This window comes from Mustela erminea, chromosome 1, assembly GCF_009829155.1.
Source record: "Mustela erminea isolate mMusErm1 chromosome 1, mMusErm1.Pri, whole genome shotgun sequence".
Classification (NCBI taxonomy): Eukaryota; Metazoa; Chordata; class Mammalia; order Carnivora; family Mustelidae; genus Mustela; species Mustela erminea.
Window position 1 is genome coordinate 86,421,949 of NC_045614.1, and position 22,243 is coordinate 86,444,191.

The 22,243-nt window shown below is 39.9% G+C and overlaps 1 protein-coding gene across 6 annotated transcripts in view; it reads left to right on the forward strand.

The window, feature by feature from the left end:
* The window catches only part of TBC1D5 (TBC1 domain family member 5), a 550,005-nt gene that overhangs the window by 472,012 nt on the left and 55,750 nt on the right, over positions 1-22,243 (forward strand). For 5 of the 6 annotated variants that reach the window (XM_032332177.1, XM_032332146.1, XM_032332153.1 and 2 more), the window contains 3 exons: positions 7,377-7,654; positions 11,699-11,764; positions 19,858-20,021. In XM_032332177.1, coding sequence (XP_032188068.1) covers positions 7,377-7,654; positions 11,699-11,764; positions 19,858-20,021 — 508 coding nt within the window. The remainder of the gene's footprint in view (positions 1-7,376; positions 7,655-11,698; positions 11,765-19,857; positions 20,022-22,243) is intronic. The other variant, XM_032332168.1, reaches the window with a different exon arrangement.

Here is a 22,243-nt window from a genome sequence, read left to right on the forward strand (position 1 = left end):
ACGCGCAGAGAGAGAGAAAACAAGCAGGGAGAGCAGCAGAGGCAGAGGGAGAAGACTCCCACTGAGCAGGGAGCCCCGATGTGGGGCTCAATTCCAGGACTGTGAGATATGACATGAGCTGAAGGCAGAGGCTGAACTGACTGAGCCACCCAGGTGCCCCACTCATTTTGTTTTTTAAAACCATGCCATAAAGGACTGCTTTCCCCCATGGCAACTCTCATGATATTGTAAGACTTGTTTCCCAGCTTTTCTTAAGCCATTCCTCTTTCAGCATAGTTTTAAAAACTCCCCACTATTCTACTCCACTTTATAAACACACATCTCAATTCTGCCAGAAATTAATGCCTCACCAAACACTGTCTGCTGTAGCTATACAGTTAGCTTCTGTAATGTAGGCTCTCACCTAGTATTTCTAGTCATATGTTTATTTACTATTAACAGTGATACATATTTTCTATATACAGGTACCGTATTTACTTTTGAAGGGAAATTTCACAGGGTACAGAATTCTAGGTTGGTGGGTTTTTTCTCTGAATATTTAAATACTCCACTTTCTTCTTGCATGCATGGTTTCTAAGAAGGTGGTTATCTTTACTCTTGCATAGGTAAGATTTTTTTTTTTCTTCTGGTTTCTTCCAGGATTTATGTCTTAATCTGTGATTTCCTTAAGTTTAAAAATGATATGATGAAGTATACTTGGGGGGCACTTACCCTGCCTGGGTTCTCTGAGCTTTCTTGGTGTGTGGTTTGGTGTCTGGCACTAATTTGGGGAGATTCTCAATTGTAATTATTTCAAATATTACTTTCTCTCCCTCTTCTCCTCTGGTAGTCCTAGTATGCATACACTACACCTTTTATAATTGTCCCACCGTTCTTGGATAGTCTGTTCTAGTATTTTTCTGTCATTTTTGTGTTTGCTTTTCAGTTTGGGGAATGTCTGTTAAAAAATCCTCAACCTCAGAAGTTTGGATAGTCTCTTTCCTCAGCTGTAGATTGTCTGCTAATAAGCCTAGCAAAGACACTCTTCATTTCTGTTATACAGTACTTTTTATCTCCATTATTTCTTTTCTTTTTCTTTCTCAGAACTTTCTTTTCTCTGCTTACATTTCCCATCTGTTCATGCATTCTGTCTACTTATCTATTAGAGCCCTCGCATTTTAATCACAGTTGTTTTAAATTCCCAGTCTGGTAATCCAGCATCCCTGCTATATCTGAGTCTGGTTCTGATGCTTGCTCTGTTGCTTCAAACTGTGTCTTTTTATTTTCTTTAGTAAGTCTTGTGATTTTTTTTTTTTTTTCTGATAGTTGGATATGATGTAGTGGGTTAAAGGAACTGCTGTGAGTAGACTTACAGTGATACAGGGATAAGGTGTGTGAGGAGAGGAAGCATTGTGTAGTCCTGTGAATAGGTCTCAACCTTTCATGAGCCAGCACCTTCATACTATGAACATCACACATGCCTCTTATCCACTCTCCTCAACTTAGGTGGGACAGGGTGGCTAGAGGGGTTTGGGGTTGGGTGCTTCCCTTACCTCAGGTCAGTTAGGCTCTGACAAAACCTCAGCAGGTTAGACTTTGGTTAAATAGTTTCTCCTGAGGGCAGATAATGTTAAGAAAAACAGGACGCTCGGGTGTATTTCAAAATGGTTCCTTTCCATTCCACCTGTTGTACGCACAGTTTTTCTCTCATTTTCACCACGACACTCCTCTGGTAGAGCTCCAAGAGGTAAAACTCAGAAGTGTGGGCTGCCCCCTGTATGACCAGTCCCCTTGGAGTTTTTAATCTGTCCAGCTGATTCACTCTCAGCCCCTAATAACTGGGCAGTTGCACTTCACATTTCCCTACTCCAGCTCTGCTTCCTGTGGGTATCTGCTCTAGTCAAGCCTGATTCTCTGTGGTCATCTGCCAGTCTGTCTGATCTGGGGACAGCAGTTCGCCCTATGACCTCACTTCTCTTATGGATCTAAGAAAAATTTGTTTTTGCTTTGTTTTGTTTTGTTTCAATTTGTTCAACTTTTTTCTGGTTGTTAGGAAAGAGCAGAAACTTCCAAGCTTCTTACATGCCAGACTGAAAACTAAAAGTTCACTCATTTAGTATTAGTGCAGGTTAAGAATCTTACTTTTCTATAGCAGCTTTCCTCTGGGCTTGTATTAGCCTTATAGACCAAACTAAGACACTACTGTTTGAGAGTCTGTTTGTTTTTTAATATGAACTCATGTTAATCAAACACCTCTCTATTCTGTGTGTAATGCACAGTTATAAAAAGGTTTAACCTAAGTGCTAAGATTTTATTTCTCTTAGTTAGATTTTATCTGTTTAATTCGTTTCTTGTGCTAGCCTGTTGAGAGTATTTTAAATTTTGATTCTTTTATCTGATAGATTGGGTATCTCAAATTGAATAGGAGCATGTTTCCTTTCCTTGAGTCACAAAATTAGAGAATTTTCTATCTAAGAGGGACCCAAAATATCATATAATTCAGCTTCTTTGTTTAAAGATAAGGAAACTTAGTCCAGAGAATAGCTATGCAACTCTCCCCACCTGTGCAGCTCACTGATGGAAGGAAGATTATGACCTTAAAAAATGGACTGTGAGCAGAGCAGGTCTGTGAACCAAGTGTGAAGATAGTTGTCATCACCAGAAGTCCTTGGTGGGTGCTAGAACATTCAGCAGTAAACCTGAGGTACAGCTCCCCACCTATAACTGAGCACACATTTATCCTCCATTAGATCCCACTGTCACTGACATAACTTGATAAATCTAACAGATTTTAATACTTCAGATAAGAAATAAAGTTGCCTTAGAATGACTTGTTTTTAGTGAACCATATGGCTACTTGTAATAAACTACAACCATTTCTAAGTAATTAGTAAAAAAAATTTGAATAAGCCAGTCTGTTTTCCAGTAGGTGGTTGCTACAATCCTTTTGAAAAATTAGAACATTCTCCCCCACTTCCATTCTTCTGATATTTCTATTTTTATTCAATAAAACAAAGTGGGTGTTACATTTAAACATAAACAAAACCAACCATCTGAAACTTTAAAATGTACCTAAGTAATAATTGAGCCAATGGACTATTTAGAAAATGTGTGGGGAAAACTTTGATGCTATTGCTATAATCAGAGGCAAATATATAGCTTTAAACTCTTATTTTGGGAAAGAGAGGGAATGAATAAGTGAATGAGTGGATGAATGAACGAATAAACCGAGCATTCAACCTTGGGGAACACAAGAAAGGAAATAACAAGGAAAATATAAATTAGAGTATAAAGAAAAATAAGTACAGATAAATTGAAAACTCTTTGACAAAAATATAAACAAGCATGTAACAAAATTTTATCACAGAAGGAGTGAGATAAACAAATATCAGACACTTAATATCAGACCTAAAAAATAAATCCTTAGATAGAAAAGAAAAAGCCTGGGATTGTGCCAAAGTTTGGATAACAGGAAAGGAAAATCCCCACTGTTGTGGAGAGTTTTACAGAGGTGATCATGTGATAATGATTTTAGTTCGGGCTTTTTGTTTTTGTTTTTGTTTTTTTTTAAGCTTTAAAAAAATTTTAGAAGTTGAATGAAAACAGCCCATGACTCTGGCAGTTAAGAAGGCATTGGAAACACTAGAAGCTCTTTCAGTAGAGTATGCATTAGAAAGCCAGGCTACCAGAGCTCAAGTGGGTAGGAAGAGGCAATAAGAGCCACCCATTTTTAGAATTTTAGAAACTGATCCAAAGGGGCCCAACAGTGAAGCCAGGTTGGGTTTTGATACAGGTGTTTTAAGGAATCTTGAATCTTAAGAAAAATGCCCCATTGTTACTCTTTTAACCTACTAAATGAGTTTGTGCCAACAGTAGGGTGTTGACAACAATTTCAGAACAGTCCCTCCGATATGGTACTATTTTGTTATTTAATAATAGTATTTATTAGACAGTAATAATGAAAGAATTTGATTATACAAAACCAGTTACTCATTAGATTTGCTTAAAGTCTTAACTCCAGAGTTCTCTTACTATTTATTTCAACACTGTTGACACATTGCATTCCATTGTTAGTCCAACCCAGTACTCGATGTCCATCAAGTCTCTGACAACTACATTAATTTTCGTCAATTTAACACACATGACTTAATAGTGTACATCACAGCCAGTAATAATCATCGCAAATTGATGAGGACTTCTTGTAAAGAATGCTGCTACTGATATTTAAGATCTGTGTTAGCTACCTTTGGCCAAAAAATTGTCATCCTACAAAACAAACAGACTGTGGATACGGTGCTTTACCTAGAAGTCTATGGTTTACAGTTGTTTATATCTGAAAGATGTAGCATCACCTTCAATAGTTGTTTTGAAAAGAAAATGTTCTTCTGGAAGCAGTGGGTAGTGGATGAGGGGAAAAGTTGGTTGAAAACAAAAAATATTCAAAAAAGGAAAACAGTGTTCATCCCCTTTTAAGAGCTATTTGGATGAAAAATTGCACGGCATGAGCTTGATCTATATGTTTTTTGCGGTTATTAGTAGTAATGAAGATGCATTAACCATATTCTCTTGATAATGCTCTAGCAGTTTCTTAGTACTTTTATCAACATATAAATTTTACAACTGGCAGTGTGGGAATTTGACTAGTACATTTTTGTTTATAAAAAAGGGTAACAACATTATAACTTCTTCATATCTGTGAATTATGAATTTTGACTTGCAAACAAGCAAAACTAAAATGCAGTAGAACTTCAGTGTCATGATAGCTCTTCTTCCTACTGCCATGCACAAGAAATGGGAATGTATGCAAGCCACTGAATAGAATACAGTGCCAGAGGTGAATGCCTTACTTAATCCACCATTTATGAGTTCTTTTCATTTCATTCTTTCTTTTTTCAATAAACGTGGATTGAGTGTCTTCTCTGTGGCAAGCTGTAGTGTCTGTAAATTGAGAATGCTGTACTTCATTAGGAAGCAGCTGGAAACTGGAAGTAAGTGGTGCATAATCACTATATATCCTTATCTCCATTAAGAAACGTTATTTTCAATAATTTTTGGAAGGGCATTTAAAATTCTTTAAAAATAAAACCTGGTGCAAAAAGAATCATTTGAAAAATGATTTTTTTCACATTTCATTGAGTTGTAAATGAATAGATCTTTCCCTCATAAAGCTGAATTCCAGGTTTTAAATTTGATTTGTCCTATCTCCAAAGTAATGTAAGTCTCCAATACCTAGCCCATAATATTAGCTAGTACCATTATAGAAAACCTTTATGAAAGGAAGAAGCACAGTGTTCTTTTTATTATAGAACTATGGATCAGTTCTGTCTTCAAGCTATATCTAGCAGTGCCAAGGATACAGCTGTTATATAAAATGTAGGAGAATTACTACATAAGAGCTGCCAGGTAGATCTGAGAGAAGGAAATGATAGTAAAATTCGAGTTAACTCCAATTAAGTAAATGCATCCCTCAAAGTTGATTTTCATTTTTCTACTTCTCTGAAAAAAAAAAAAAAAAAGCATAATGAGAGAAAATTAGCTTCTATTAATGATTGGGGTAATAAAAATACAAACATTGGTATTGTCCTGGATTTGGACTACCTCCTTCAACTAAAATAATTTATGGGGCACCGGGGTGGCTCAGTGGGTTAAAATAATTTATAATTGTAACTGGTCTTCAAGATAATATCCCTGAGATACTTCAAGATTATGAATCATCTGGGAGGAAGTCATTCAGGAGTTATTCCGTTAACAAATGTTTACTTGGTGTCCTCTGTTTGCTGGAGAGTTGGAACACAGATGCTGGCAAACCATGGCAGCCAAGTGAGGAAGTGTGAGCGGAGGGGTGCTTACGGAGTTCACTGCCACTGAGGGCAGGATAAAATAAGAGTGACCTGTCAGCTGTGCAGCATAGAGATAATTGGGGATGGGGGAGGAGAGGTTTCTGAACAATGGCCAGGAGGCCACAACCAGATTGTAGTAGGCTTAGGACCAAAGAAGCAGAAGTAGCATGTAAGATGGCTTTTTGAAAAAATACATTGTGAGGAGGAGGAAAAGTGGGAACAGTAAGTAGAAAGGAGGTTCAGGGGGTCAAGGATAAGTTCAAGCGGGTGTGTGCAAATGTGTGCGTGCACAAGCTCACAGTCACACATACACACACACACCATGGTTGTATGTTAATGGGAATGACACATAAGGAGAACATGATGATTCAAGAGAGGGAAGTGCAGGGGCAACAATTTCGAAAGATCAGAGGATGGGATCCAGACCACAAATAGAGAAGCTGGCCGTGGCTAGGAACAGGACTCATTATGGTAAAGGTGGAAAAACTTAGACTACAGGTAGGTGCCTTTTAACAAATATTTATAAAACATCTGTTATATGCTAGGCAATGGCAATATAGCAGAGAGACAATCCTTGTCTTTGTGAAACTTTTGTTTGAACAGGGATTGGAGGAGATAGACAAATAATAACCAATCAAGTAAAATAGGCAGCATGTCAGATGATGCAAGGTGCCACCAAGAAAAGTAGAATGGGGTGGGGGGGTACCTAGGTGACTCAATCAGTTAAGTGTCTGCTTTTGGCTTAGGTCATGATCCTGGGGTCCTAGGACGGAGCCCTGCATCAGGCTGTCTTCTCAGCAGGGTTTCTGTTTCTCCCTCCCCATTCTCTCCCCCCGACCCTGCTTGTGCTCTCTCTTTCTCTCTTTCAAATAAATAAGAAAAAATAAAGGTAAAGCAGGGCAGTGGAGAAGGAAGATTTGGACAGCCAGGGCTGGTCAGGGTAGTGAAGGTGGATTGCAATTCTCAGGTAGTAGGCAACTCTATATAACTCTTACTAATTTTATTTTGTGACTCTCAGACACATTTATTTTTCAAAGTCAGATTAAATGTAGCCCAATACCCACACGTCAGGGCTTATGGGAAGTCTGCTGTCTACTTTGATTCATATGTGCTACCTTCTGTGACTACCCCAAGGCTTGCCCAGCCCTGTACCTCTTCTTTAGAGCCCTCATCACAGGTTTTAACCTTGCTTTATTAAGACAATTATATATTTCTCCCCTACTAGACTGGAAACTCCAAGAGGGGAACTATGCCCTGGACGATTTGTATCCCCAGAACCTAGCACAGTGTTAGCACAACATAGGTCCCATTTGTTGAATGAATGAATGAATGAGTGAATGAAAAGTTCAAAGACCTTTTTTATACACCACCTCTTGAAGAATCTTACTGTACTATTATTCTGTGATCACTTAAGTTCTTACTTCTTATAGCTGATCTAGTAAATGGCCTTTTTCAAAGCAGTTAAAATATCTTTTATACCAATGGAATATGTGAAATAGGGTTGTCCTCTAACTTAAGTAATGTTTCTCCTTCTATTTTTTTTTTTTTTTTTTACAGGACCAATGCCAAAGGTGCTCCCCTGAATATAAATAAAGTCTCTAATAGCCTGATCAATTTTGGAAGAAAGTTGATTTCTCCAGCAATGACTGCCCCAGGCAGTGCGGGTGGCCCTGTACCAGCAGGTGGTGGCAGCTCTTCCGCTGCTGTGGTTCCCACCAGGACCTTAGCAGAGGTCCCCAGACAACATTTGCAGCAGCAGCAGCAGCAGCAGCAGCAGCAGCAGCAGCAGCAGCGACTGATGAAATCGGAAAGCATGCCCGTGCAATTGAACAAAGGTAAGGAAAAAATACCAATAAATCTGAAGAAAACACTTGCAATGTAGCCTGGGATTTCCTCACCTGCCTATGAGAAACCACCTTCCTAGAAATAGAAATTAATACAATATTTAATTATAAACAATCAATTGTATTAGATCCTTTTTAAGTTGCAGTATCAGATACCATATTGTTCTTAATAGGAGCACGTTATGAGGTGGTTTGTTAAGGTATTTCTTTCACATGCATGTCCTCATATGCTTAGGACTATACTGTATACTCCTGAGTCCCATGGATGCCCGCAGGTTGTGGCATGAACTGTCACAACGCAGAACTTGAAAGTGGTCCACTCTGATTCTGCTAACATTGTGTCCTGGTGCTCCTGGCTGGAGGAGAGAATGGGAAACGGGAAGTTCCAACAATCAGTAACATTCCTCCATGTGGTTGGTACTGGCAGAAGCGCGGGGCAGGCAGCCAGACATCGAGCTGCTTTACCCCTGAGGAAGACCAGCCAGACCCTTAACAGGGGGAGCAAAGCTAAACAGAACCGCGAGCAGCCAGTGAGTGAGTCCGCACACCAGGACTTAGGGCCGTCGAATGTCAGAACAGAGGAAACTCGGGAGACCACGTCGTCCAGAGCTGCCCTCCAATGAGCGGGGGCACTGCTGGTGTGGCGGAGAGTGGCCACGGCTCATAAGCACATTTTCTGTGACATGGCTTTTCTGTGCATCATCTCCTGTGTGAACTTTACTTTTAAGACAGCCCTTCAGGTTCTTACTGAGAACCTGTGTCCTCTTATTTTCCACGATTTACAGAGAGCTCTGTATTAAGTACCCCTATTCATAGCAGATTAGAAACAGCTGCATTTATTTTTAGTGGTGGGACTCTGCTATCTATGCTATATAGAAGCAGGAAATAGTAACACGATGGCAGAAAATCTACAAAATTCAGCCCTGAGACCTCACAAAGGACAGAGTCTGTGGCCATTTAGTGTCAGGACGAATATCCTGAGCCATGCCTCAGTCACATCTTAAAGGGTTCCCTTGTTCAGGAGCCATGTTCAGGAGCTGGTTTTGAGAACAATCGTGTACCCTTGGATCAGTATGAAGACCTTAAGCCACATTCCATATACTCTGCTTAAGAAGATTCATCCAAAATTATTAAAAATCTTAAATTGTTGACATTGCCACTGGTAAACTTAAATGGATTTTATTCCCCAATGGCACAAAATAATGAGTATTACTCAATAATGAGTATATGTTTATTCTCCCATGACCTGGTGTTATCTGTCATTGCCTAGATGAAGTATTAGACTTTATATAGTTGGTTTCTATTAGAATATTCTGGTTGCCTTGCATAAGATTATCTCGTTTAAAACTACATTCTTTTCTTCTTAATGTAGAGTTACCACACATGATTTAAAGAAAAGAGGACTTCAGATCATTAACACATTGTAAATGTATTTTAATGCCAGGAGACATACATGCCCACTTTCAGAATGGAAATGAATGTTATTTTATATATTTCTTAATTGTACTGTTTTATTGTTCTAACCAAATATGATTTCAGTATTGCTTTGATAACAAGCCATAGTCAGTAGTAATTCTAACTGATGGCAGGCAAATGAGTCAGAGAATCTCTTAATGCTGTAGCTTAAATTTTCTGAGGAACCAAGCCAAATGACTGTAGAAGTATAAAGTTGTATCTCTAAGGAAATGTCAAGTATTAATATCACAGTAAGTGAGAAAGGAAGTGCATGAGGATGGAACAATTGATGAAAACGAAGTCCCCAGTTGTAAGGAGACAGCAGTGCACTTAAGCAAAGTATTGGAACATGAGTATCACTAGGGCATTTTGTAACCGATCCCTGTGCTGAGAGAGAGTCTCCTTGTTTGGCAGCTCTTCTTTTTATTTCTCTTTCTTCTCATGTCAATCATGAAAAGCTTGTCTACTTTCATCTCAAAGATAAATATTCCTGCTACTGCCCCTCCCTGCATAAAGGTGTGAATGAAACAGTAAAAGACAGAGAGAGCAGTTGGTGCCCGTAGAAGCCACTGGAGGTCTCATTGACTCACCCGTGAAATGAACTGTAAGCAAAGTCCTAAAGCCTTCTGACCACTTGCTTCCTCACCCTGAAGTGAGAGGTTTGGATTGCTCCCCGGGGGAGCCTTCCAGCTCCAAACAGCTATCAAGATGTATTTGTTAACTCCCTCTACAAGGAAAAGTACTTCTCCAGCATTGGTTCTTTACACTGGCGTTTCTCACAAGTATCCTGCTGTGCTGTGACAGTGACAAGTCTGCAAGTGTGTCCCCTGATCCCAGAGATGGTGAGCACAGTCTGCACCAGGAGGCTTGTGTTGGAATACGGCTTCAAACTATCTCAGAACGGTCATCTACTTGGTGCCTTTGAGGAGGGAGAACGAATTAGCCCTTTTAGTGTACTCTGCTGGAGAATTTGAAATTTGCTTTGAAAAATGGTTGTTTCTAAAAATGAAAATGCTTACAGTCTTCATAGGTTAGTTAACTCTTGATGATTTGTGCTAATGTAGGGGAACGGTTGTATAGAAAACCCAAAATTCACGTATATTTTGCTGGAAATGCAAACTACTTTGAATATGCATTGGGAGCAGGGTCGTGAAAGAAAGAAGAGGGAGCACAAATGTTATAACTTTCTGGTGGTACTTAATATTAAAATGAGTTTTCAGCCTCTAAATACACACTAATAGGTGATCCAAAAGCAGCAGAGAAAAATGAGTAGCAAGCATAGAATTGAAAATCTCCTTCAAATAGATAGAAAATAGACCCTCCATTTATCAGTGAACAGAGAGTTAACTATATTATGAAAATTCAGGACCTGATAAATTCTGCTGAAAGCTGTTTATTGCTGTTCCGAGTGTGTACCTATTTATAGATTTTATTTCAGTTACAAGAGATAAAGATAGATATATATCTCAAAATGTATGTACTGTTAATTGATGGGGACGATATGATTACAACCCAGTAATTTCCAGATGAGCTGTCTGTGCTGTCAGTTACAATTGTAGCAAGTAGTCAAGGCACTGAGGGTATGTTACATAATTCAAAAATTGATTTTTTTTACTGTTGTATAAAAGCTACAGGGTAAGAAAGTCTGTTAGTCCTACATTATCAAACATGGAAAATATGGTCTCTTTTAAGAAGGCTTGGTTTTTAGTTCATTAACTTCAATATAGCTTAGGCCTTCAGAGGCCGAGAGGCTGATTCTGTTGACAGTGACTGTGCCTAGTGTTGAACTTGGTCATCCAGGAAGGATGTCAGAGAACCACAAAGTCTTCCTTCTCAATGGGAGTATACCTCAAGTTCTTCACAGAAGTACCCCTTGTGCTCGTTTTCCTTTCTTTCCTGTACTTTCTCCCCATTTCCTTTGAAGTCAAACACTTCTTTATTTTGAGCATTTCCCATAGGTCCAATTTGTGAATGAAATCTTGCCTATAATAAGTATATCAAGTTTAAAGGCTCTGCAGTTCACAGATTTATTTTTACATATTGACATTTTAAGTACATGTGGTAACTTATGAAATCTTTTCAATACTTACTATGAAATTAGAGCTTGTTTAGGTATTTATCATATCACTGAAGAAATTGGATTCAAGTTTAGTTAAAAATAATTTCTGTTACAGGAGGAAATCCGCTTCAAAAGAATGCCTACTTCTTAGTAAATGCATATAACTTACTTTTGGATTAAGAATTTTTTTAATTAAGAAAGTATTATATCACACTACTATTTCTAGCTTAATGAAATTTCGGCAAAATCTTTTGATCATTCAAGTTTTCCTCTGCTTTAGACTAGGGGCAATTTGTTGTTGTTATTGTTTTTCTTGAACAAAAACATGCACAGAAGCTTTTTAGGGAATACTTTTTAAAAATTATTGCCTTTAAAAATACTTTATATTAATTTTTCTGAAATTGTATTTTGTTTTACTGTACTTTTAGTAATTAGATTGATATAAAAGTATTATGAAAAAAAGTAAAGTTGATTTTTTTTCCTTTTTATGAAATCTAATTATTTTTTCTTATGAAATCCAGGCGATGTAGTTACAGGAAGCGATGCTCAGGTTTCTGTTCCTGTCCAGACTCTAACTGACCTCCAAGGTACAGTTACCATGGCAACGTAGTAATCTCTTTGCCCGCAGTCTTATCATTACCTACTCCAAAATTCCATTTTTCTTTTTGCCCACCCTCCATTCATACTGTTGATCAGTTCACTACCATTGTTCAGCCACTGAGTGGCACTGCTGTTCAGAACAAAAGTCCCCTCTCATGTCATACCTTAGTGATGCCAAATCTGGCTGTGTGTGGGTTTTCTATGATGTTTGCACTGGCCTCTTTTATTGCAAAATATGGTCACTCTATGTTTTGTGGTTATTTTAACACTATGCTTGATTTGGAAGGTCACACTAAGGTGTTCTTTTTGTTGCATAGGTGCCTTGTGCAAGCATTTTAACAGATCATTTCTGAGAGTAAATGACTTATATGCTGTTGGATGCATATTTTTACATGTATTAGCCAGAAGTACTGTGTTTTACCTGAAAGAATTATAACTCGACTTTGAAATAATTGTTTAAGTACAGGTTTTGTATCATAAATCTTATTAACAGAATCAAAGTCCAGTATGACAAATCTCTGTGTAGTAACTGGCAATGATTTAAAATAAAAAGAGCACATTTAAATACCATAACCCTTTGTTCAAAATCTAGAAAAAAGGTTTTTTTTTTTTCAGGAATACAACACAATAGTAATTTATATTTAGCTCCTCCAGTGGAATATTTAAATGTGTAAATATTGAAATTATTGCATTGATCTTTTTATTAAATCATCTTTTAGCTAAAATATGCCATAAAAAGGATTTCTGTATTAAGGTAAAGCCTAGACTAACTTTAAGAATCTCCCATTCAGGGGTGCGTAGGTGGCTCAGTCAGTTAAGCGTCTGCCTTTGGCTCAGGTCATGATCATGGGGGGTCCTGGCCCTGGGATCAAGCCCTACTTCAGGCTCCCTGCTCAGCAAGGAGTCTGCTTCTCCCACTCCCCCTGCCCCTCCCCCTGCTCAAACAAATTAAAAAATCTAAAAATAAATAAATAAATCCGAGCACCCCCCCCCCCCACCAGCTGGCAACTTTTAAACAAGTGTTTTGATATCCCAAAGTTAGTTTGCTAACTTTTTAAAGTTAGTTTACTGAAAAGTAGATCTTTTGCTGTGGCATCTCAGTTTATACCTATGGAAAGAGAGTTAAAGGTTGTCTGACTTTTGTTTCTATGCTATTGCTCCGTCCATTTTTTCCTACAGACCAGAGCCACAGCAACAGTTTGCTTTTTGAATAGCATCCTAAAGAGGGGGGTTATATCATTTTGTTCAGATCATTTGTGTCATAGAGTTAGAATCATCTTACTCATTTATTCAGCAAGTATTTATGCAGTGCTTACTATGTGCCAAGCTCTGTTCTCACTGTCTCTTGGCTTTCCCTGCGGCTTTACCGGGTTGCTTGGGCATCAGCCTGTGCGTTAGATGACGCAGGCAAGCGGCCGCAGTCAGGAACCAGCTCTTTTTCTGGATACCCAGTTCAGAATTCCTCCTGCCTGCCGTGCTTTGACAGAGGTTGTGTCAGCCTGGTAGGGGAGGCCCCAGCTGCTTTGTGAGACATGAAGCCCAAAGAAAAAGCTTTCAGTCTGTGATGATGATTGTGACAACAATGGTAAGAAAATGAGACAATGCCAGCCCTGATTTGGAGAAGTCACCTTGTGTGTTCTCAACACACTTCCTGCAGAGTGTCAAAAAGCAAGGGGAAGTAGAAGCCAACCAAAATAGTGGTAGCAACAAAAAACTTTCTAACAATCTAGGCTTAATAGGATTGGTAATAGGAGAAGTTGGAGAGCTTCGTCAGAGATACCATGCCTGTTATAGTCTCCTATGTATTTTAAGAGTAGATACATCTACAAGGGAAATAAAATGACCATTTAGACTTTCCCAAGTATCTTTTTTCAAAGTAATGGAGTATATTCAAGAAATGAAGTAAATATTAACACTTCCAGTGATTCTTTGATTGTATATTTCATGAGATTTTATATTTGTATCTTTGCCTTTAAACCATGATTGCGTGGGCTTTCTTATGTTTTTGAAGAAAAACACTGACTATAAAATGAATTCCCATAATTTAAGTCAATAAATAGTGTTTGCAAAATTATTGGAAAGTTCCATTTTACATCTCTCAGTGCAGGTTGTAGTCCAGATATGTACCATGGGAGAATTTGTTTGTCAAGACTTAACTCAAAGAGCTTACTGAAAATTATTTTTGGAAATTGCCTGGCTACCCCAGAAACTTTTTTCAAGAGATATTTAGGAACCTCAAAGCTTTAAAATATGGGTACACATACACACACAGACACACACAGACATTACTTCCAAAAAGAATTTAGAATTTCCAGCAACAGAAGTATACAAGTATTATCACCTAATGGCCCATTAGGAAAGAAATTTAGATTTCTTAAGTTATTGCCATAAGCATTTTTTTTATATTTATACTTGTGTGTACATATTATGTTGTGGATATGAATATGCATACAGATATGCACACATAAATATCATTGTATAGCATTTGTCAGGTTGTTTTAAAAATTAAAAGGGGAGAAGAAGATGAAAAATCTCCCTGTTCAGATAACCATCATTGACTTTTTTTAAGCGGAGGAGGGGTAGACAGGTAGGGAGAGAGAAAGAATCTTAAGCAGGCTCCACACCCAGCATGGAGCCTGACACAAGGCTCCATCTCACAATCTGGAATCATGACCTGGGCTGAAATCAAGAGTTGGACACTTAACTGACTGAGCCACCCAGGTGCCCCCACTGATAACATTCTTAAGGCAAAACTAAAACATATAACCTTAGGCCATCCCTATTCATTAAAGCCATTATATAGAAAAAAATCCTCTGTTTACTCCATCCCAATGGACTTGTTTCTGCCAGCCCATTTCCCTAAAAGTAACCATTTTTAAGTTTTTTGTAATTCCTTCTAGGAAAAAAAAAATAGATTTTAAATGAAGGAGTGACGTATAAGTCACATTAGCACAGTAACAGCTCACATGTCTGGAGATGACTCCCCTCTGGACCTTTAAGAACAAAGCTCTGACAGAAATGCCCCAGTGCAGATGACAAGCAACAGGCTGGTACAACAATGAAAAGAGAGGCCAAATTAACTAGAGTAGAGCACAGTAATGATAAAAGGGGTGAGAAGAAAGACTGAGAAACCAAAAGCTGTTCTCGTGAATGACCCTATGTTGGCCACTCTGCTTCTTGATGAGATATGATCATCATGAAGCAGGACAGTTTCAATGTGTTCTGGATAATCACTTTAAGAAGTCAGAGAAACATATGATGGGTAAAAAATTGGGGGAAGCATCAGTTAGTTAGAAATGCATTTTTGTGGAAAACTTACTTCCAGAAGACATTGAATAAATGAGTTTTTGGACTGAGAACAAAAGCAGAATTTGCCCTTTACTTTCAAAGACCTCATTCCATTTTTCTTCAACTTGAGATCACATGTGCCACAGCCCACCTGGTATAGCCCTTACCAGGGGAGGAGGGGGTGCAACCTTCCCCACCATGGGCTCTGGATTTGGGTCTGGGTTTGAATTCTCCCTCTGTCACTGCCTTGCTGGATGACTTAGGGAGGTTATGCACTCTCTTATCTGGGAAGAAAAAAAAAAAGAGCAGCTGGTTCAGGGCAAATCATTAGAAGTTTCCACAGCCCCTGTCCCCCCATAAGGACTCAAAAGTGCTGTCTGCTCGGGTGGTGGTGATAAGGGTGGCACTAGTAGGTGTTCATTGTTGTTGTTGTTTTCCAACTACCTCTGGTTTTCAGAATCAAATAATGAAACAGTCAGCTCAACACCTCTGTCTTTCCTTTTCTTAATCGTTACTCCTGATATCCTATAACCACATGTTTGCATGTGGGCACATCCAGCAGTGCTTAGACTAGACTGTGGTCAGACTAGAGCAGGTCTGCTCCAGGGGCTCCAGGTGCAACCTGCTTCCGCTCACTGTCCTGTGACACTACAATGTGTGTTTTTAATGTGTAAACATCAGTTGTCTTGCTGTCTGTCATTCAAGTCTGTGAGGTAACAAAATGTCACCAGATAGGAGCCAGACATATCTCATTCCCTCCTGGGTCACTTAAGTAAAGTCAAGGTGATCCCCTTTCCGTGGCCACAGTACTGGGCTTCCCAGGCCTTTCCCTTTTGGCTCTTCCGAGCTATGCACTCCCACCAAAGACCCCCAGGCTTCCTAGCCATGTGAACATTTTGCCTTTGGGTGTCCCATGTCCAGTTCCTCCAGCTGGTCTCCAGTTTTCAGGGGTTCTGCCTGTCCATGTAGGAATTCCACCTCCCCTCCCAGTGCCAGCACTTACTTCCCCTGGAGTTTCATGAGAGCAGAATCACAAAAACATGATGGTGCTCAAGAAATATTTTCTCCATTTCCCCCTTTCATCCCTCCCAGCCGTTCTGTAGTGAGGGCTCTTCATGAGGTCTGGGACGCTCATTCAGTCAGCTTGGGCTCTTGACAAGGACCTCCACTGACACATAGCGCTTAGGACACAAAACTTTCATCGGATGTTTCAGAGAGGAAAAGAAGACGCAAGATTTAATATACCTAGACACATCCATATTGAGTCCAAAAGGCACCTCTGTGCACTTCAGAAAAAGCTCCCTCTTCCCTGCAGGGGAAGCTCACGCCAGGACAAGCATCTTCACAGGCAGAACCCTAGAGCAGGTCCTGGACACCCGCCGTCCCGCTAGACAGTCTTGTGTGTGTGGCCTGTGTGGTCATCCTGTGCTTAGGAGCTGGTTCACTGAAGTCTGTGGGAGGAGCAGCCAACATAAGAATGGTCCTAAGAGATGGGGCGCCTGGGTGGCTCAGTGGATTAAAGCCTCTGCATTCGGCTCAGGTCATGATCCCAGAGTCCTGGGATCGAGCCCTGCATCGGGCTCTCTGCTCGGCAGAGAGCCTGCTTCTTCCTCTCTCTCTGCCTGCCTCTCTGCCTACTTGTGATCTCTGCCTGTCAAATAAATAAACAAAATCTTTAAAAAAATAAATAAATAAATAAATAAATAAATAAATAAATAAAGAATGGTCCTAAGAGGGAGGAGGACTAGCAAATCTGCCACCCACAGTACCGCATGTTAGACTCCCTGCTCTAGATTTGGGAGTCACCGCTGTGCTAGTCACGGTTTATGTGTGCCTCATTCTCTGAAGTGCTCAGCCACACTGAGCTTTTCATGCCCGTTACCCACTTGGGGTACAAGGCATGTAAGAAGTAGACGTCTCACTTACAGATGAGAACCGTAGCTGATGAAGGCTCAGTGAATTGTTCAGGGCCCCACAATTAGGTAGCCACTGGGCTTAGACTCAAGCTTAGCTGTATCAGACCCAGCAGGTACCAGTTTGAGGAATTCTGCCTTGTAAACAGCCTTAGGTTCAGCCCTTGAAATCTCTTGTGTGGGCAGGTACAGGAGATTGCCGTACTCAACCAAGCTCCTGTAATTCTTGTGCTGCTTTCCTCCTTCAAATCTGTAGTGACTCCCCGTCATCTGCTGACAAGCCTGAGAACAAAGCGCAGTCATTGAGCTCCCTGGCTCTTAGAGCCTCCTCTTCCCTCTCGCCCTTCTCTCTCTAGGGCTGGATGACCAAGAGGGAAAATAAACTCACATATAGGGTACCAGCAACTTCTAGAAAGGATTTATTTGATTCTTCTTGCCCCCAGAAAACCAATGAAATAATTGTCAAATGAGAAACAAGCACTCGGGGCTCCTGAGTGGCTCAGTGGGTTAAAGCCTCTGCCTTCCGCTCAGGTCATGATCTCAGGGTCCTGGGATCAAGCCCCGCATCGGGCTCTATGCTCAGCGGGGAGCCTGCTTCCTCCTCTCTCTGCCTGCCTCTCTGCCTACTTGTGATCTCTGTCTGTCAAATAAATAAATAAAATCTTAAAAAAAAAAAAAAAAAAAAAAGGAAGCACTCTGTGGGACACTAGTATTGGTGTCATTTTCAATTATATATGGATGGCAGGAAGCTCCAGCGGGTTTGGTCAGGTTCTGCCAGAGCTAGATGCTCCCAGTAGTATTTACCGGTTGTCTTGATAAATACTGTGTTCTCTGACAAAAATGACCCTTCCTGAGCCACTGCCTCCACCCCCACTCCTACCACCACCACCTGCTCTTCAGGCTTTAAGATGGCACGCATACCTCTCGTGGCCTGAGACCATCCAGAGGCTCCCTCTTCTGTGCTTCCAGAGTCCTGTTGTTTACACCCTGTTTGCTTTTATCACCTGGGATTGCAGGCTCGTTAGTGTGCATACCAGTCTGTATTTTCCTTGCACTGCTATTTTTAGGAGCCCTTAAGAGCGCCTGTTGCAGTCATCCCTCATTCTTAGTGCTCAGCAGAGTTTCTGTAGGCATTTCATAAGCTCCATCTGCATGGGGCTTGTCCCCTGGTGTTTGGTTATGAGTGACAGAATATGTGCGTGCCAGTGGTGGCCTAAGAATTTGGTCTTTATTTAGTATATTTAAAAATGCCTGCAACCTAAAATAATTCTCAATAATTGTCATGAGTCAGGATTTCTGAGAAATAAACTGTAAGACAAAGATTTATGGGCAGGAAGCTTTGGGGGAGGGGGCGGTATGTGCCGTCCAGGTCAGCATCTGGGGAGTGAAAGGAGCAGCGTCGAGCTGAGGGAGGAGTTGAGCTGCTTTGCAAAGCTGGAACTTCTGGGATTGGGCTGGCCCTTTGGAGTCACTCCTCTTGAGGCAAGAAGGCCAGCCTTTATCCTCCTCCCCCAACCTGTCACTAGATTGGAGCTAATCCCCTTGGGAAGGGACAAGACCTTAGAGAGAGCAACTCTCTTCAGCTAAGGGCTGTTTTCAAAGAGAAATACCTAAGAACCATCATCAGTCAACACTCACAGTGGCTGGGAGAAGAAATGCCTTGGCCCTGAGCGGGAAACTTGGGCAGGGCACCACAGCAATATATTGAAGAACATGCGTCTGACAATAGGCTTTCCATTTTAATGCAATAAAGAAATGATTAATGTTATTGCTATTGGTTAAAAACTTTAAAAGGTTTATAGAGAGCTTCAGAACCGCTGCACAGCTTCCAGGCTACAAGCTTCTTAAGAATACTGACTGCTCACCTCGGGAGCTGTCCAGGGGAGGCCTGGGCCATGGACTGTCTCATCCATTTGCCCAGTGTGCCATACCAGTGTTGTCGCCTTCTGTGTGTACAAGGCATGGAAAGGGCAGGAAAGTCTGATAGTCCTTTCTTCTGTCTCAAGGCAAGACTCCTCCTGGTGCCTAGGCTTTTCCTTCAGATGTCCAGATGGAAGACCCCCTCATTTCCTTGGGGGACATGTTCTGGTGACTCCATTTTCTTAAGGTCTCAATGTTTGGGGTTCCCAAAGAGAACAAAAATGTTAGTAAACTAGTTCTGTAATTGAGGGGGGAAAATGTATTTGGAGCATGGGTTTTCTGTGAGACGTAGGCCAATCAAAACCTTTCCAATACAACCACTAATTTGGGACTTGATAATTCAGAGATAGATTCTGATAGGAGCTGAACTTAGTGTTATCTCTGAAAAGGTCATTTGCTAAGCAAACTAACAGATGACGGGGTCACAGATGCACCCACTCTGATGTGAGAATCAGCCTAGAGAGAGGCCCTTGAGCCAGCACCTTGTCCCATTTTTCAGATACTTCTCCCATAGCTGGAGGGGAGCCATGTATCTGTTGCACAGTTAGTGAAAAGGAAAGACGCTCTTTCAAAAAACTGCTGAAGGATTTAGATTTTTTAATATTAATGGTATAAAGTATAGTATAATAATTTCTGGTTTCTGTCCCTAAGGATGATTCCTTTAGTGAGGGGAAATCCATCTCTCTAACCTGTGATGTCTAAAAATTAGAACTTTTCCATTTTCTGTATGTGACTGTCGTAGCCTCAATTACATGTGGAAAAGTATAGCGGCACTTCATGTTTTAAAAAACTGGCAGCTCTTCTGATACATAAAATGCATGCATTTTAATAACTCCACAGTATCCTTATGTTGACAGTGTGAACAAAGAAGTATAGTAATTGATCCTTTATTAAAGTGACTAATGTAACTTAGTGAAAAAGTCTAGTGTTTCATTATTGCCTCTTAATTTTTCCTACAGGACAAAGTTCTAAAACCATCAGTTCATCCCCAAGCACGGAAAGTTTGCCTGGAGGAAGAGAATTCACTGGCTCCCCACCTTCATCTGCTACTAAAAAGGATTCCTTTTTTAGCAACATCTCACGTTCCCGCTCACACAGCAAAACTATGGGCAGAAAAGAATCTGTAAGTATTTAAGGACACTTTTTCTTTTATCCTTCATCTTCCTCTAGAGTACTGCATTTGTTAAAACCTCTTTAGTACTAAGTTTTATAAAGGTCTTAACGTGTCGACAAATTAAAACAATTTCATCAAAATATTTTACTTTTATTATTATAAGTTAATAATAGTTTAAGGCCAGTCTGCATCGCACTGGGAGAAAAAAGGAGCATTGGTTTAAAATGAGTTGAATTCCAGATCTCCATCCTTTCTTCCTCTGTAAATGCTTTTTTGTCAAAGCCTGTGTTTTTTTCTAAATTGTAGCAAGTAACATTATACCAAATAATAGATTAAGACCTGTATAAAACAAACCACAGTGTTTTTTCAGTTTTATTTTATTTATTGAAAAGTAATTTCTTTACCATTTGTTTTTAAAAGTTTTATGCAAATTACTTTTAAATGGTGGTAAACTGATAGCTGCTCTCTAAGGTCCTCCATAAGGAGGGCACTTGTGAGGAGCTTGGAGTGATGAATGAAGTGCTGAATCACGGTATCACACCTGAAACTTAACACTGTGTGCTAATCATACCAGAATTAAAACAAAACAAAAAAAGAAGCAAGAGGATTCCATTTCCCACTCTGGTAGAAGACTGGAGGTTTACTCCTCTGGAAAGTGTAAAACAGAATGTCTTGGACTGAGCGAGGTCAGGCACATTTGAGTACGCTCTACCGGAAGAGGAATGATGAATACATTTGAATACATTTAAATACTGAATCTGAGATCCCCAGGCTTAACCCCACTTGCTTCCCTGAATACCATTACATCTGTCCCTTCAGGGAAGAAATGAGAAAAGTTTTTTCTAGATAAAAGTTAGAAATATTTAAAAACACAAAATGGACTGACGTTAGGTGTTCTCCAGGGAAACAACCAGTTCACGTTAGAGTAAACCCACCCTGCACAGCTCTGTCCACACACGGAACTTTCTCTTAGCTTTCAGTTCACGCTGCTTTACATGAGTAAGACAGCCAGGGATCACCAGATACTTAAAGAGAGCATCTGTTAGTTAAAGCCCGCCAAAAGCAAATAGAAAAATCTAACTGGGAGAAAACAGTTTATATAAGGGAAGAAAGGTTCGGGGTTGGGTGGGGGGAACATTTATTCAGAGAACAAGAACAAAAGCTATTAGAAATTAAAATATGATATCTGAAGTGTAAAGCTTAGTAGAAGAGTTGGAATTGATAAAATTGAGGAACTGCCCCCAAGAAAACAAAATACAAGACAGAAATGGAAAGTAATGGAGACAAATAGAAAAAAATTAGAGAACCATCCTAAGACGCTCAAAATCTGAAAAGTAGATGTTCCAGAAAGAGAGAACAGAGAAAATGAAAGAAAGGACATAATCAAAAATACAATTAATTAAATGTTCCACTAATGAAAGTCCTGTGTTTTCAGATTGAAAAAGTCCTAGAAAGTCCCACACAAGTAGAAATAAACCCACACCCAGATACATCACTGTGAAAGGTAGGAGCTCTGAGAACAAAGAAATATCCTCCAAATTTGTAGAGTTGAGGGAAAAGAAAGATTTTCATCAAAGGATCAGGAATTAAAATAGCTAAAAATCGCCCATAGGAACACCAGAAGCAAGGAAGTGAGGAATACCTTTAAAGTTCTTTTTTTTTTTTTTTTTTTTTTTTTAAGATTTTACTTATTTGACAGAGAGAGAGAAACCACAAATAGGCAGAGAGAGAGGGGGGAAGCAAACTCCCCGCTGAGCAGAGAGCTTGATGCGGGACTCAGTCCCATGACCCTGAGATCATGACCTGAGCCGAAGGCAGAGGCTTAATCCACTGAGCCACCCAGGCACCTCTAAAGTTCTAAGAGAAAATTACTTATGTCTTTGATTCACTAACTGGTCAAATAATTAAGTGTGAGATTAGAATTAAGCCAGTTTCAGATAATCAGGATTCAAAAATGTTTTTCCCATGCTCCCATTCTCAGAATCCACTGGAGGATGTGGTCTACGAAAATAAGGACATACACTAAGGATGGGCAATACCTGAGAACAAGGAAATAGAGTATACAGAGCAAGACAAAAAGATTCCCCAGAATGATAATATGGGGAGATTCCAAAACTAAATAGAGCACAGCTGTTTAGCAGGTCTAGCGAGCAGCAGGCCAGCCCAAGTTGGAGCAAGGCAGAAGGTTCTAGAAAGTTTTCTCCAAAAAGATGCTATTTGGAGAACAAGTA